General features: G+C 38.6%; 1 protein-coding gene across 3 annotated transcripts in view; it reads right to left on the bottom strand.

The window, feature by feature from the left end:
- The window catches only part of LOC124605339 (5'-nucleotidase domain-containing protein 3), a 132,320-nt gene that overhangs the window by 73,185 nt on the left and 40,834 nt on the right, over window positions 1-18,301 (bottom strand). For all 3 annotated transcript variants that reach the window (XM_047136949.1, XM_047136958.1, XM_047136968.1), the window contains exon 5: window positions 7,783-7,940. In XM_047136949.1, the coding sequence (XP_046992905.1) occupies window positions 7,783-7,940 (158 nt within the window). The remainder of the gene's footprint in view (window positions 1-7,782; window positions 7,941-18,301) is intronic.

Genomic DNA, 18,301 nt, shown 5'->3' with positions numbered 1-18,301 from the left:
TTATTCAACATGGTGGCGTGGCTGTCAGGGTTCCTCCGAGCCATAATCTGTAGGTAGCAGTCATCCACTGCAGTAGTAGCCCTTCGGCAGCCTAAGCGAGGCATGTCATTGGCAGTTCCTGTCTTTCTGTGTCTCCTCCATGTCTGAACAACATCGCTTTGTTTCACTCTGTGATCCTCGACACTTCCCTTGTTGAGAGCCCTTCCTGGCACAAAGTAACAGTGCACAGACGATCAAACCACAGTATTGACCATCTAGGCATGGCTGAACTACAGGCAATACCTCCGTGTACCTCCTACCTAGTGGAATGACTGGAACTGATTGGCTGTCAGACCCCCTCTGTCTAATAGGTGCTGCTCATGTATGGTTGTTTACATCTTTGGGCAGGTTTAGTGACATCTCTGAACAGTCAAAGGGTCTGAGTCTGTGATACAATACCCACAGTCAACGTCTATCTTCAGGAGTTCTGGGAACCAGCGTGAAGTAAAACTTTTTTATGCATGTATTTAAACAGTGCAGGAGAAATTTTATGATGGGTAAGAAAGCTTTTTGTGCCTCAATTATATTGCTTACAAAATTTAATTTTAACAACTCAATCACAAACTAATACATAAATCAATTTCTTGCCAAGTCACTTAATGGTGTGAGCAAGATAAACTAAAAACTTACATAACATCTGCTAAGTAAACTCACAGAAGAGTTACTTGTGGGAGACAAGAGTTTACTGCATTGACCATTATCACTATTACTGGAGAGTTCCTCTGTCTATTAATTTCTAGTGTTACCAGTGAAAGATGTCCCTGCCAACATTTTTATGGGCCATCTAGAGACCTTCTTAGCTTCTCAAAACACCAAACCCCTAGTCTGGTTCAGATTCATTGATGATGTTTCCATGATCTGGACTCAGGGCCAAGACACTCAACTTTCGTTCCTTCACAACATTAACACCTTCGCTCCCACTCGCTTCACATGGTCCTCCTCAACCCAGCATCCCACCTTCCTAGATGTTGACCTTCTCCTCTTTGATGGCACCATCCTAACCTTTGTCCACATTAAAGCCACCAACCACCAACAGTACCTGCATTTTAACAGCTGTCACCCCTTTCACACCAAAAAATTCCTCACATACAGCCTGGCCAACCTGGGGACGGAGTGTCTGCGGTACCAAGAACTCCCTTGCTCAGTATGTTGAGGGTCTCACCAAAGCTTCCACAGACAAGCATCATCCCCCAGACCTCCCATGCCATTTCCCCTCACACTCCCAATCCTCCTACCACCCCAAGAACCAGCCACAAAGGAGTGTCCTCTTCATCACGCAGCACCACCCCAGACTGGAAGAACTGAACTTCACCATTCGCCAGGGCTTTCATTACCTACCATCGTGTCCTGATGAGGGACATCCTACCCTAGATACTTCCACCCCTCCTAAAGTGGTGTTCCATCACCCACTCAACCTCCACATCCCAGTCCTTCCCTATGTGTCCGCAACTTGTGGTCTAGCAGCTAGTGTTGCTACCTCTGGATTACGGGGTCCTGGGTTCAATTCGTGGTTGCGTTCAGGATTTTCTCTGCCCAGGAACTGGGTATTGTCATCATCCTCATCATCCTCCTCCTCCTCCTAATCATCATCATCATCATTCGTGACAGTGGCTGGATTTGGCTGTGTAAAAATTGGCCTGTGTAAAAATTTGGACTTTGTCCGGGTGCTGATGACCACACAGTTGAGAGCCACACAAACCAAACATCATCATCCTTCCCTATGCAGCTCCCAATCACAACCGATAGCCACATGGATCATACTCCTGTGGAAAACCCAGGTGCAAGACCTGCCCAATCCACCCATACAGCACTTTCTACTCCAGTCCTGTCACAGTTGACACATTGCTCCCAACTCCATTTCCACTTCCGGAGCAGTCTCGGAACGCCTATTGCTAGATCGCGCGAAGTGACATCTGTGGATTTTCTTTTATCTCATCTATCATAGCAAAACTTTGTCCTTTCGATGGTTTTTTTTTAATCTTGGAAATTAAAAAACAAAAGGTCAACAAGTCTGGAGAGTATGAAGTGATTTCATTTCTTGTGCAATAGTTACACACCAACAGGGATGAATGTGTGGGTGCATTATCATGATGCAAGAGCCATGAATTCTCTCACAACATTTAAGGCCATTTCCTTCTCACATTTTCTCACAGGCATCACAGCACACTCTGATAGTACCATTGATTAACAGTTTGTCCCTGCAGCAGAAATGCATGAGGAACTAATCCTTCAAAGTCAAAGAAAACTATCACTATGGCTTTGACATTTGACCTGACCTGATGAGCTTTTTTTTATTCCTGGAGAACATTTCCCAGCCCACTGTGAAGATTGAACTTTGGTCTCAATATCATAACCAATGGCCCACATCTCATCACCACGTATGATTCTCTTAAGAAATATCTCATTCCCATTCACGCAATCCAAAAGATCTTCACAGACTGCAAAGTGAAGGTCTTTCTGGTCTTGACTCATGAGCTTTGATTAGATTAGATTAGATTAGTTTTTCATTCCATAGATCCTACTAATAGTATTAATATATACAATACATCATTTTTTGTGGTATGAATGTGGCAGACACATGATGCACTCCAAGATCCTGTGTCAAGATTTCACAATGTGACACAACTGAAATGTTACATTCTTCTACAATCTCCCTGACAGTCAGTCTTTGATTGGCATGCACAGTTTTGTTGTCATTTCTGACATGAGCATTGTCGGTAGACATTGAAGATCATCCTGAATGAGGGTCATCTTTCAACTTTCATCCCACCATTTTTAAACTATGTGAACCATTTGTAACACTGAGTACAGCTTAAGCACTCATTACTGTAGGTTCCTGCATCATTTCCTGTACCTCCGTAAAGGTTTCCTTGAGTTTCATGCAAAATTCAATGCAGATGCATTGCACCTCTAACTCTGCCATCACAAAATTTGGAAACTGTGTGACACAATATTCTACTCAGTACAGCACTGAACAGTAACTACCAGACATACAACAACAAAACTTCCGACAGTTACACATTAAACATAGGCATGTGCAGTTATGCCAACTGCATTTCACCCCAACACACCACTGGAAGAGAATTACGAATGATCAGGAATTTTCTGAACAGACCTTATACTTAAGCAACATTCTAGGATGTGTTGCACGAGTGTTTTGTAAGCAATCTCTTTTGTAGACTGAATGTGTTTTCCCAGTATCCTATCAATGAACCAAAAGGTCACAGGTAAATTGTGACTGACTGTACGCGATCATTCCTTTTCATATCTCAACAAACTGTTCACTCGAAAAAGCACAGTGATGAGACATTTGACTGCCTAAAGAGAACAGATAAATGATGATGCCTCTGGCTACCATAAAAGACCACGCAAATGACAAGTCATCTGGTTACCTACCTTAAGGGTAAGGGGAAATAATGAGTCATTTGACTACTTTAAGAGATAATCCCACACATTTGGATAAGTGCACTGAGAGATCACGGGCAGTTGGCAACCTGAATAGAAAAGAATATTAGCGAAGGAAAGTTGCTACTCACCATGTAGTGGAGATGCTGAGTCGCGATAGGCACAACAAAAAGATTTGCACAATTATAGCTTTCGGCCACACTGTTTCAGTTATCTGAGACCGCAAAAATGTGTTTGCTTAAGAGTGTGTGTGTGTGTGTGTGTGTGTGTGTGTGTGTGTGTGTGTGGGTGGGTGGGTGGGTGGGTGGGTGTGGGCGCGCACATGCGCGCATGTGTGAATGTGTGTCTATTGCTGACAAAGGCCTTAATGGCCAGAAGCTATAATTGTATGAATCTTTTTGTTGTGCCTATCGCGACTCAGCATCTCTACTACACAGTGAGTAGCAACTTTCCTTCTCTGATATTGTTACATTCCATTCTGGATTTTCCATTGTTTGAAGAGAAAAGAAAAATGGTGAGGCATTTGTATACCTTAAGAGAACAGTTAAATGATGAGGCATTGGTCTACCTTAAGAGAACAGCTGACAACCAAGCATTTGGCTGCCTTAAGAGAACAGAAAAATGACAAGGCATGCGGCTGCCTTAAGAAAATAACTACTAGCAAGCATTTGGCTACTTTACGAGAACTGAAAAATGACATGGCATTTGGACTGATCTAAACTAGAATTACTTATCACCTGCATGGCACATTTTGGTAATGATTTTGTTTCTTGAGTGACTTTTTCGTTTTATTTGTGGCATTTTTCATTGTGTCAAGTGCTTGCAATATTACATTAATTCCTAGTTGTATTTAGGAAAGCAGCCATTTTTGAGTACTGCTCAAATGTTTGGGCAAAAACTGATTACACTTGTTATGCAAAAATACAACCGGTATTATCAGAAAGTAAGTGCACTAAAAATAATTGGTAAATAATAATAAGCAATGGAGCTCTAAGCTTACCACTACTTACAAAGGTGTTTGAGCAATCCTGAACCACCCTTGCCCAACTTAACAAGAATTGTCCATAATGAAAGAGTTTCACAACAGTCCACCCTATCCAAGTGCATAGGAAATGTAAGATGGAAAAGTGACACTTGAAGTCACAGTATTATTGAAGCACTATAAAATTTTTATTATTCATTTCATTTTCTTCTTCAGAGAGAACTATCATAGGTAATAAGATTTGGCAATATCTTGTAGGAACCAACATGAGGACATGTCTCGCACAATTACAAGTATAATTACTGGTATTGTCACTGTGCAGCTCATTAGAAACAGTGATCGCAGTTTACCATGTTACACATAAGCAAAACACAAATTTAATGATTCCATCACAGTTGTTAGAGGTTGTTCACTGTCATACAGAAATCATATTTCAATATTAAAGGAAAATGATGAAGGAATAGTAAGCTGTTGGACAGCTGCCCACTTGCAATGTAATGATTTTAATAATCGCTCATTACTGGAAATATCCTCGGAAACTAGAGATACATGTAATAAAAAGTATTACAGTTCTATATTCGATTTCAAATGTGATTCATTGAGATTGTAACGCCCTGGTAGGCCCACTGCTACCAACTGACCACCATGTCACCTTCTGCCAATATCATTTTAGGGTGTGATATGGAAGTATGTGGGGTCAGCACACTGCTCTCTTGGCCATTATCAGTTTTAATGGCCTCGAGCCCATATCACTCAGTCAAGTAGCTCCTCAATCAGCAAGACTGAGTACACCACACCCCAGTCTTTCCACCAACTAAAAATCCCTGACAGTACCAGGAATCGAACCTCAGTCCTTCGCATCGCAGTCAGCCACATTTGACCATTCAGCTATGGAGATCAATGGATTGAGATCCTAGTTATATGATACTATGCTTTTGCATTTTGTGAAGTGTACAGTTTTACATTGCTGAACATTTAAAACAAGTAGGCATTTTTGGTATTGAGATCTTAGCCAATATTTGAGTGAGCAGTTTTTTGAGACTTTTTCCATAACAGATAACTGTATTATCTGCAAAACATCTTAGGTTACTGTTAATAATTAGCTATTTTACAAGTAAATGACATTGTTAGTGTCTTTGCTTGTTATCAGAGTTTGTAAAAAACATGATGGTAATGTAGAATCAGAGTGTTCAATGTATAAGAGCAAATGGTGACACACTTTTATCTCTGAGTATTCATAATTGTGACTAGAAAAACATTCAACACATTGATACATTTACCAATACAATATTTTTTGCTACATGAAAAACTGTAAGCCTTCAAAACAACTAGGTTACAGTCACTGACACCAAGGAATTCAAAGCATTAACAGTTGATTAACAGTTCATTCTTTAAACACGATGCAGCCATCTGATAATGACTAAAATGTTTGAACTGGTAACGACAAGAAATAATAAAAAGTTATAAAGATAAATGTTATCACGTTGGTTGTTGGTAGCTATTTTTAAAACACATCCAATACTATTAACACTGCCTGCCAGGGCTATAAGACATGCACAGCATGGGTCTTGGCAGACTTCCCTTGGGTACATCTGTCAATGATTCTCCATCCAAGATAACATGCCACTTTCTCCCTATCACAAAATTCTAAATAAAGTAATAAATTTTGTTAGTAAGTTTTGGTGTAGTACTGAGCCAAATGCTTTCTGGAAATCAAGAAATACTGACTCTGTCCGATTATCTTGATCTGTGGTTTTTAAGATGCAAATTGAGGAAAGCATGAGCTGGGTTTTGCATGATTGATGTTTTCACAATCCATACTGGTTGGCATGGAGATCATTATGCTCAAGATAACTCATTATGTTTGAGTTGAGAATATGTTCTAGGACTGCACTTGGAAGATGGAATGGCAGGTCATGGTCTTCAGCGATGAAAGCATGTTCTGCCTGCATGCAACTAATTGTCGTTTGTGCATATGATATAAACCTGGTGAGCATTGTCTCGTAGGTGCATTTATCCAAGACACAAGACACACTGGAGCCACCTCAGACCTTGTAGTCTGTGGTGCGATAATCTACAACTCTCATTCGCCTTTAATATTTTTGGAAGGGATGTTAATCAAACTTGGTACATGCAGAAAGTTGTTAGACCTGTTCTTTTGCCATTCTTGTAATAGGAAGTTGATGTGTTGTTCCAACAAAAAGCTCAGCCACATACTGTCCTGGAAACTCAACATGGTCTACAAGACGTGCAGCAACTTTCTTGGCCAGCATGATCTCCAGACTTGACTCCAATTGAGCACATTTAGGATAAGATGGGATGAGAAGTGAGTGTGTGACTCATTAACCAACTACTCTTACAGAATTACATGAGCAGGTTGAACAGCCATGGCATAACATGTCCCAGGACAGTATTCACCATCTGTATGATCGACCATCTGTGACTGACCATCTGTACAATCAACTGGATGCCAGAATCAGTGCCTGCATTGCTACACGTAAAGGCTACACCATGTACTAATATGGGTGTTTCAGCATAGGTCGATACCTGGTACCTAAGAACTGCTTGCACTATTGATCAGTAAATGTAATCATTTCATGTGCAATGTTGCAACAATAAATCTTGACTGAATTGGAAACATCTGCATGAGTATACAAATTATTTTCTGGTTATGTAGCTAATAGCAATTAGTTCTTCACATTTAATTCTGCGTTTTAACTTCTGTCCTTTACATAATTTTTCTTCTCCCCACCTTGGAGCGAATATCAGTTCACAAATCTGGAGATTATTCTGATATTCATGTATGTCTGCAAGAACTACTTCACATTTATTTTGGTGAACAGATATATTTTATCTGCTCTGTACAGTTTGCAACTACTTATTCTCCCTACAGGTTTCTGTCCCTACTTCTTTGTGTATGTTCACTACGGACAAAATTATTGAGAATACTTATACCCATAAAGGACAAAATAGGACATATATTTCCATTGTTTTACAAACAAGATATAATTCTTGCACGGAAAAGCCTTCATAATTTATACAACTTTAGAGAATCTTCTAAGTAAGCATATAAGAATAATTATATGATACATGAGACTTTCTGTTAGAAATAAAGAAAGTAACAACTTTGGTTAAAAAGAGAATGCGAACAGCATCTCTTTTGAAGCAAATAAATTTGTTGGTATACAGCTGAGCAACAAAAAACTCAGACAACAAATGTGCATCCATAGTGATCTGTTTTCAGGCATCAATACCACATTGCCCAATAGAACTTAAATCAACAACAGAAGAGTGACTAAAGTCGCCTGCCATAAAGTGACTACTAAACAGTTTCAAAACAGAAGATGAGTACTTACACAAAGCGATAAGGACTGTTTGTTACAAGGAATAGATTTTTGTTTGCAGCAGCCAGTCTTTCAAAAAATTTCCTTATACAACTGTTTTCTTCTATGTATTCAGACACATTTTTTTCAACAATTCCATGCATGATAGGGTGGCAGCTTCTTATAGAATTCTGTAAATAGACATGAATTAAATGGGTAATTTTTGATATCATTATTTAGTTATCAATATAAGTATTTAATCAGAGAATATTTTCTTAAAATTTGGAATTACAAGATTATGCAAATGTGCATCATGCATTAGTAGACATGAAGATGCATGCTCACTGGTCCTTTCTTTCCTATCACAGAGAAGAGTTTTAGAAATTTTCAAATAACTTGTTTCATATGCTTTTGTACACTCAGTATCTTGTGATGAAGCATTACCCTGATTTTCCTTCTGACACTGCTTAAGAAAAATGCTCTCATTTCTTCATTATGCTTAACTTTTGCAAAATAGTGTACATCACACATACTACAACTGATAGTATCCAATTACAAGATACAAGTGCTAAAATTTAATGGATTCTGTCACGTCATTTAAACATTGTGTGTATAACAGTGAAGCAATGTAAACTGGAAATCTGTAGTGAGCAAAGGGATTGAAAGACTTCTATCTTTTGAGAGCATTCTTGGAAACTGTGATACATTAGTAAAGGAAACCACTTACAACACATTAGTGTGAACTGTTCTAGAGCACTGCTCCAGTGTTTGGATTCCTTGTCGAGTAGGTTTGACAGGAGCCGTTGAAGGAATTCAGAGATATACTGCTAAAATGATAACTGGTCTGTATACCCATGTGAAATTGTAACAGAGATGTTCAGGTATCTTAAATTCAAAACTGTTGGAAAAAAAATTGAGAGAAATAGTATTTAAGGAGGGCTGTGAAACAAATTTGCTGCCTCGATCAAAGATGTATGTAGGGAAAATGAGAATAAGATAAGAGAGTTTTAGGTACTTACAAGGGCATAAAGATAGTAATTCTTCATCATTCTATGCACAAATGATTAGGTCCTGGTAACAGGGCAAAACTGGACAATCATTGGCATGAAGTATCTTCTGCCTTGCACTATGCTGTAGTTTGCAAGTACACATCTACATGTAGCAATGCGGATGTCAATATGAACATTATTTATGCAGTATTTTACTCAACCAAACATATAAGGACAGTTCAGAAAGTAAATTCCATTTCAATTTTTCTCTGTGGCACTGCTACAATCGCAGTTCCACTAATGCACAGTAGTGTCTCTGGTTCAAGAAGAACAAAATGATCATTTTGAGCTCACTCTGTGTCATGTGTTATTCACAATGATTGTACAAAATGGCAATGTTGATCAAAAATCCTGCTGCATGTGAACTGAGATCTGTGATCCATTTCTGAATGATAAGAACATTAAACCAAGTGACATTCATCTACAACTCTGCAAAGTTTACTGGGAAAATGTAATGAATACTTCAATGGTGAGATGAGTCTGACAATTTAAGGTAGAGTGTGATCAAGTGCATGACAAAGAATAAAGTGGTCATCCATCTTTGGTTTCTGATGAACTTGTGCAGTTTTTGGCCAGCCTCCATCCAGTCCCAACCTCACACCCAGCGATTTTCATCTCTTTCAGCATCTGAAATCATTCCTTGGCAATAAGTGCTTCAACAAAAATGAAGAGGTGAAATCACATGTTATCACATGGTTGGCAACACAGGCAGCAACATTCCATGATGAAGGAATACATAAACTTATGCCACACACTGAGAAATGGCTGGAAAATTATGGGGGCTATGTTGAAAAGCAGTGTAAATGTTATAGATGTTTGTGAAATAAACTGCTTTCTTTATCTGTACTTGATTCCTTTTTTATTACCAAACAGAACTTACTTTCTGAACTATTCTTGCTTATGTCTCTCCCTTTTCTGTTTACCTATTCTAATTTACAACATTCATTCCATCAGTGATTACCTTGATTAAAACCTGACTGCTGAAAAACACATTATTTTTGGATATTTCTGAAGATATTCAATCCTGCAGCTGTGGATTACTGTAATTTTCTGTGTCTCATGATGTGCACAATGGCTCTGCTGACGTATGCATGTTCTGGTACAATGAATCTCCAGTGATGTAAACTACTTAATATGAACTTTTACTGCTTAAAAGAATGAATCCTTATTTATTGTTCCCTTCAGTTCTTAAATTATTCCAACTATATGTTCAATTTCAAATTTTGACCTTGATGCTTTTATCTGGCTGTTGTTGAAAATTGTGCTTACAAATATTCTAGAACATTCTAGAAGCTTTATTACGGTCCACACTGAGGCATTTGTAAATTTATATACACAAGTATTACATGCTGGTCAGACAGAGTTTCAGAAATCAGATATTAGATTCTAAAGCATACCCAGAAGCATGTATAGACCCATACCACAATTTAGTAATGATGAAGTGTATGCTAAAGTTTAATAGAATCATCCAGAAGATTCAATGTAGAAAGAAATGGGCTACTGAAGTACTGAGGAATGATGGGGTGCATTTGATGTTCTCTAAGGCTTTAGATACTATGATACAGAATTCCACAACTGGCAATTCACTTGAAGAGGAATGACATCTATAAAAAAGGGCAGTTGCAGGTGTTGTACTTACAAACAAAGGTTTGAGGAAGGTAACTGGGAAGACGTTTTGGGTAACAGAAGAAGTACTTTGACTGATCGACGAACAGAGGAAGTACAAAAATTTAAAGAAAAAGACAGGTACAGTGATGAAAGTACTAAAGAATGAAATAAATAGCAAGAGCACTTAAGCCAAGGTGAAATGGTTGCAGGAAAAATATGGGGAAATCAAAAAAGAAACCATCATCAGGAGGATACATGCAGTATACAGAAAAGTCAAAACAACCTTTAGGGAAATAAATAGCAATGGTATCATCATTAAAAGAGTAGGTGTAATGTGTAATACCATTGCTAAACACAGAGTAAAGAGCAGACAGGTGGAAAGAATATGCTGAAGGGTTCTGCAAGAGGAAGGAACTGTCTGCTGATGTGATAGAAACAGAAATGGAAGTAAATTTGGAAAAGTTAGGGAATTCAGTATTACCGTCAAGAGCTTAACAGAGCTTTGGAAGACTTACAATCTAATAAGGCAGATAGCATAGTTAACATTCCTTTAGAATTTCTAAAATAATTAGGGGAAATAGCAACCAGAGAGTTATTCAAGTTCTTGTATAGAATCTATAAGACTGGAGACATAACATCAGACTTTCAGAAAAAAATATCATTTACACAATTTTGAAGATAGCAAGGGCAGATGAGTGTAAGAATTATCACGCAGTCATCATAACAGCTCATGCATCCAAGCCGCTGACAAAAAAATGTTTGTATATACATAATGGGAAATAAAACTGAGTATCTGTTAGATTATGACTAGTTTAGCTTTTAGAAAGATGTTGTGCTTTATGTGATGATGGAAGCAAGATGCCAGAAAAATCAAGATATATTCATAGCCTTTGTCAACAAAGCAAAAGCATTTGATGATGTAAAAGAGTGCAAGATGTTCAAAACTCCCAGGAAACCAGACTTAAGTTATAGGGAAAGACTGGTAATACACAGTATGTGTTGGAACTGAGAAGAAACTATAAGAATGGACGACCAGAATGAAATGCTTGGATTAAAAAGCATGTAAGAAAAAAATGCAATTTCAGAAATAAAAGAAAGGTTCATGGATGAAATTGGAATTCAGGATGAAGAATATCAATGATAATATTTTCTGATGACACTGCTATCCTCAGCGAAAGCAAAGCAGGATTACAGTATACACTGAAAGAGATGGACAGCCTACTGAGCACAGAATACCAACTGAGAGTATACCAAAGAAAAATGAAAGTAATGAAAAGCATCAGAAAAGAGATTAATGGGAAATGTAACATCAAAATTGGGGACCACACAATGGATGAAGTGAAGAAATTCTGCTACTTTGGAAGCAAAATATTATATGACAGATGAAGCAAGAATGACATTAAAAGTACACTAGCATAGGCAAAGAGTGCATTCTTGGCCAAAAGAAGTCTATTAGTATTAAGCATTGGCCTTTCTGGGAATGTACGTCTGGAGTTCAGCATTGTATGGAAGCGAACTGTGGACTGTGGGAAAAGCGGAATAGGAGAGGCCTGAAGCATTTGAGATGTGGAGTTATACAAGGATGTTAAAAATTGCGTAGACTGATAAAGAGACCTGGAGGTTCTCTACACATTACAATTTTTGCAGTTTTATTTCCTGTAAGTAGCGTTAGTTTGTTTCAAACAATGCCAGAGTTGTCTCCTCTCTTAATACCGATGGTCTGTCATATGTGCAACTCATAATTGAAGGCTCTGAGGAGGAGCAGCTCAAAAATATATATTAAAATATATTTATCAATAATGTATCAGGATTTAAATTATCAGGGCATATTTAGAATATTTCACACGTGGATTTAAATAATGATAGTGAATGATTTGGAATTGTTCATACTGAGCGACATTTTTCAAACACGTAGTAACTTGTTAAGACTGCATCTTGACATGCCAGTTAGATCCAAGTAGCAGAGGTTTGGGCACATGGCTTCTATGAAGTACAGATCCTATGAGCCTTCCAAAGGCTCAGTTCATTCGGCCAACGGGAGTTCCACAAATCTTCACAGGATTTTCACATTCTGTTGTTTATAATGAAAGGGAATCAACAGAGTGGCTGAACCTTCATTATTGAATTCCTGTCTCTGTATGTCATTACTATGCTTTGATGCATCATTAATCGATGATTAATATTAATTTGATAGAATTGAGGACAGTTTTTTTGTTCTTGTTTCTGGCACTGTCAGTTCTATCCACAGTAAGAAAGGCATGCTAAGTTTTTAATGTCTTACTAAAGTGCACTAGAATATGGTACTGTAAGTGCCACCACCCAGTGAGAGTTTCACACATGATTAAAGGAAATAAGTGAGAGAAACATGTTCTTTAATCTTTAGTTGCTAAGCATTTTCTCACAAGCTGACAGCTTTGGCAGGCTAAAGTGTGTTATTACCAAGTTTTTTAAGTGAATTGTGCTTGAGTTCTTGTGAATTTTACTTTCTTGTGAAACTGTAGCTTAATATGAGTCGGAAACAGCACCATATCAATTCAATGTAATTTATTAGGTGACACCTTGGAACATGTGCTCAAGGTGCAAGTGAGTGATTTGGTGTGCTCAGATGTTGTCTAAACATCAATCACAAACAAAAACAATGCAAATCCAAGCATGGGTATATACATAATTTCAATGGAGGAAATTAAGGACTGTCTCCGTATCTAAATGGTTTGTGTTGCTGCATTCAATGTGGATGGAACCGGGTTCAATTACCAGTATTGAATCAGATATTTCAGAGCTAGGGACATACTGATGTCCCACAATCACAGGTTGGTCCTCATATTGCCATGTAGGCAGCAGTCAGCCAGTCGAAACAGGCCTACGACCTAATCCTTTAATGTTGTTTACATTTACATTATGTTTAAGCACTGTAAGGTGTCATGAATGATATCAGTAAGCTGATATTTGCAGTCTATCAAGCACTTTATTTATTTGCCAACCACAGAACAAATATAACAAAAAAGTTTAGAAGAAGTAGTATCTTAGGCATAAGCATTAACTGTCATAGTCATAAGTGTCTTTAACGATATAATTTCCAATGTCCGACCAATCTTGGTCAACCTCCAGGGGTGTGACCAGCTGAACCAGACACGCTATCTGCTGCCTGTCTTATGTACGCAGTATTATCATCCTTATTTTATTCCCTCTTTCTTGTACACATCTTTCTGTTCTCCATTTCCTCCAGACAAGTTGTGGGCATCAGTCCTCTTTAATCAAAAGCAGGTCACCTGGTTGGAAGTCTATACCTCTTGCAGATGTGCATTCAACTTCATGAAGTCCTCAGCTCTGTAATATATTACTTGGTCTATCTTTTCCAGAAGTCATCTGCTAGTTTCTGCCATAGTTTAAATTCTATGGTCAAATTCTGTGTGATGGTAGGTTCTGGTCTAGTGGGCACTTTTAAAAGCCTTTCACCAGCCAGAAGTGCCAGCATCAGTTATTCTGTGTTATCTCCTGGAGAGAGAGGCCTTGCATTTACTGAAGCTTCAATACAGACTAAGTTGGTGTACAGTTGTTCTGCATTTAGTCTTGATGATCCCAACACTTTCTGTAGGCACTGCTTGATGGTGCCCACCAATCTCCCTACCAAACACCATGTTGCAATGCAGCTCCTAACAATTCCCTTTTTAATGAGGAAGTGATGGGTCTCTGAGGTAGTCAATAAGTTCTACAGTCCCAGTAATTCTTTATTGATGGCTTGAAAGGTCTTCACTTTTTTGTTGTAGAAGGTGTGAAGCAATCTGTGTCTACTAGCAAATCTCTGTAAAACCATCAAGAATGTGTCGGTATTCATACTGGAGATGTATATGTACTGCACATGTTGTTGCACAGGTGAACACTGTTATATTGAACTTGTCCCCACTCATGCCTATCTCGAGGTAGAGAGAACCTACCAAATCTGCACCTGATCTTGCATGGTAAACATATATTCAGGACTTTTTTAATGGTTTGAAGACCTTTAAGCATCCAAATTTTTTTTTCGAAGTTCAGATAATATAATCTGAACACCACAAAGATGAAGATTACTATGTGTTTGAAAGATGAGGAGTCTCATGAAGCAATGAGATCAATCAAGGAGTATTGGGCATCATTGCTCATTGGCAAGGTCTGCAAACAGTAATCTGCCTCCCAGAAAAGGAGTCCATCTTCAATGAATGGACGAAAGCATCAAATTTTGGAGTCTTGCAAGCCATTTACCATTCTGGAGTGCATGGATTTCCTACATGAAACTGAACTATTTTGATCGATTAAGTGCATACATTTGTAAGCTCAACTGCTGCCAACTCTCCGGCAAAGTTTATCTTTGTGATGAATCTTATGTGTGAAGTGCAGGATCCAGCTTGTTGTACAAGTCAATCTCCAGTAGGAACTAAATTCGGAAATGTCTATGAGATTGGGGGGTGTAGTAAGTGCTGCAACATGTTTTACATTCTTCCTCTCTCCTGGGAGGTCATAATGCACATCTGGAGTACAAGCTGGCCAAATTCTTCTGGGTGTGCAAGCCATGGTGGTCCTTCTCACCAGTATGCTGGGATTTCATTTGATTGCCAATAAGTCCCCGTGTCAAGTGACCTGCTGGGTTACCATGTTCAGGACAGTGTTTCCACTGACTAGGTGTTGTATATGTATGAATTTCTGTCTCTGTTACAGAAGAAAGTCTTCCATTGATTAACATCTCTGTGCATCCAGCCAAAGGTCACTGTAGTGCCAGTTCACAAGATGGCGTAGATAATGTTGTACTCTGTGGCTGTGCAGTAATATTTTAGTAATCATGCTCCTACAAGTACACCTAGAAGTTCTAGGCATGGCATTGTTATCTTTTTGATGGGTGCAAGTCTATTCTTGCTACAGATTAAGTGAATCATTGTGTTGCTATGTAAACCCTGTGAACATACAGAGCTGCCACATATGATCATTCTGAAGCACCACAAAATATGTGAATCAGAACATCGTGATTTTTAGTAGTTGATATCCACTGTGGGATATGAATGCATGACAGTAAATATAAAGTGGACACCCAAGTATTCCACTATTTTGCCAGATCATTGGGGGAACAATTCATTCCAGTCAATTTCTCTACACCACATTTCTTGGAATATTAGTTTTGCATTGATTAACATGGGAAAGAATAGTCCTAGTGTGTCATAAAATTAGGCTACAGTTTGTAATAGTTTCTTTTGATAGTAGGTCCATCAGATAACTTTTCTGTGACATCATCCACATTAATGTAGAAGCTGTAGATTGCCACCTTCCAATATATGTCTAAACTGTAGTATCTGTAGTAAACTCTCATACTGTAGTTCTCCAAATGTCTTGTAAATAGTTTTAAGTAGTGGCCAATTTTGTTAATTAGTTCATAATAAATAGCAATAGTTTCCTTGTCATCACCTGCACCAAACGCGAAGTCATCCATAAAAATGTTGTTGGCTTGTATGTATGGGGGAATGGGAAATGCAATTTCATGTCTAGAAGTGGGTTCTCTCAGCATTGCTAAAAGCTAGAATGGACTGCTGAATGGAAGTCTAATTAAAAGATTAGTTGTTACTTAGTTCCTGGTGTTGTGGTTTCCATAACTGTCTTAAAACTGCTGTGCCATAGAAATCCTGTCACATCCTTGTCATCTTCATGCAAGACAAGTTGCAGGTATGCTTGCATGATATCACTAATAATATCTGCTCGATGTATTCAAACCATAAGAGAACGGCAAGTATTTCTTGCACAACCTTTGATCCTGCCTCTGATGTGCTGTTGAGAGAGGGTGCCATTGATCTTGTGAGAAGGTGATCAATAACAATTCTGTGCTTTATTTTACCAAGTTTCTCCTTCTTAATTGCCTGATCAGAAGGTAAAACATTTGTGTTACTTTTGTTTATCAGGAGAAGTGAGTTCTACATCTTTCTTTGTAATGCAGTCCAGCATATGAGAATGGTAAGTGTTCCTTAAGGAAACTTTGCTAAGAAGACTTTCATGCAAACTGTGAAATCTACTTCCTGTGTTCAGTCAGTTAGTATAATGTAGAATAATATTTTGTTTCTTAGGTACATGAACAACTCTTCAGTGATCATGAACAAGATAAGATGCCTTGAAGGAGGAGAGAATCTTTATTGGTCTTTACTGTATCACGATGCGTAGTTACACCAATTGGCTCTAGACTCCAGAATGGCCTCCATTGGTCGATTGGTCGTCAGTGTGCATGTGAGCCTGAAGTACAAAGCTAACAAGAGCTAAATTCCACACAGACAGCAAACTCCCCCCCCCCCCCCCCCCATTTCCCCCTCCCCCACTGAGGATCCAAATGTATATGCTGGAAAACAGAACAATGGGCTTACAAACGTAGATCACTAGACTATTGGTAACAATCATTCAGTAATGATCACTACCAATTAAAAGCTTTGATGGGCATATCTTCTTGGGAATCTATCTGTGGATCAGCTAACTGCAGAGTGTGGGCATGTGCCATGTTCTTAATATCTTGTGCAACTCTAGGCATTGAAGCAGTGGTCACTTTCACAGATGCTGATATACGAGGGTGGTTTGAAAAGTTCTTGGAATGGAATAGGAAAAAAGTACTTACATCACTGAAACTTTTTTTTTTATTTTTCAATGTAGTCTCCCTGTAGATTAATGCACTTGGTCCAATGGTGTTCCAGTGCCTTGATACCATCTCAAAAATGAGTTTCCTCCAGGCCTGCAATAATTGTCAACACCAGCTATCAATTCTTCATTTGAAGTGAATCTTCATCCACCAAGAAAAATTTTCAGTTTTGGTAAGAGATGGAAGTCTGATGGAGCCATATCAGGTGAATAAGGTGGGTGTGGCATCAATTCATACCCTAGTTCATGTAATTTTGCCATGGTGACAGCACGTGTGCGGATACGCATTATCTTAATGGAAGATGACTTTCTGCCTCGCTAAACCTGGCCTTTTTTCGCGTATCTTTAGTTGCAATTTGTCCAGGAGGTTAGCATAGTATTTTCCAGTAATTGTTTGCCCAGTAGGGAGATAATCTACAAATAGAATCCCCTTCACATCCCAGAACACTGTTGCCATGTCCTTTTGCCACCGAAGGAATTCTCTTTGCTTTCTTTGGTGGCAGAAAATCAGCATGTTTCCACTGCTTTGACTGTTGTTTTGTCTCTGGGGTACAGTAGTGCACCCAAGTTTCATCGGTGATCACAAACCAGTGCAAATAATCTTGTTCATTTCTCCTAAAATGGGCCAAACATTGTTCCGACATGTCCATTTTCGTGCGTTTTTGATTCAGCATCAAGAGTCGTGGCACAAATCTTCAAGATAATTTTTTCATTTCTAATTCTTCAGTTAAAAAGTGATATATTCTTTCAGATGCCATCTGGCAAGCATGAAAAATTTCATGCACTTTCAATTGGTGATCCTCCATGACCATTTGGTGCACTTTTGGCATGATTTCTGGAGCAGTGACACATCTTGGCCAACCACTGCATGGATCATCATCTAAGCTCTCCCAAGCAAATTTAAATTCATTTGTCCACTTGGCAACAGTTGAATATGAAGGAGCAGAGTCCCCCAGTGTATTCTAGATATCGGCATGAATATCCTTTGCTTTCATATCTTTCTTTACAAAGTACTTAATCACTGCTTGAATCTCGATTTTTTCCATCTTCGCAAATCACTATGCGGGAACAACAACAGAGCCACGTCACCGCCACAGCTCTGTTCCAAGAGCACTGACGTGCCATGTGTTTACAGGCAACAGTCCAATGAATATTACATGAACAACTCATTGTGCTAGTGCTGACCTCTCTTGGTGATTCTGAGAACTTTTCAAACCACCCTCATCCATTGTAGAATTACTCAAACTTCTCTAATTTCA

This window comes from Schistocerca americana, chromosome 1, assembly GCF_021461395.2.
Source record: "Schistocerca americana isolate TAMUIC-IGC-003095 chromosome 1, iqSchAmer2.1, whole genome shotgun sequence".
In the NCBI taxonomy this organism is placed as follows: Eukaryota; Metazoa; Arthropoda; class Insecta; order Orthoptera; family Acrididae; genus Schistocerca; species Schistocerca americana.
The sequence above is the reverse complement of the archived record's forward strand: the minus strand, read 5'-3'. Positions and strand labels throughout refer to the sequence as shown.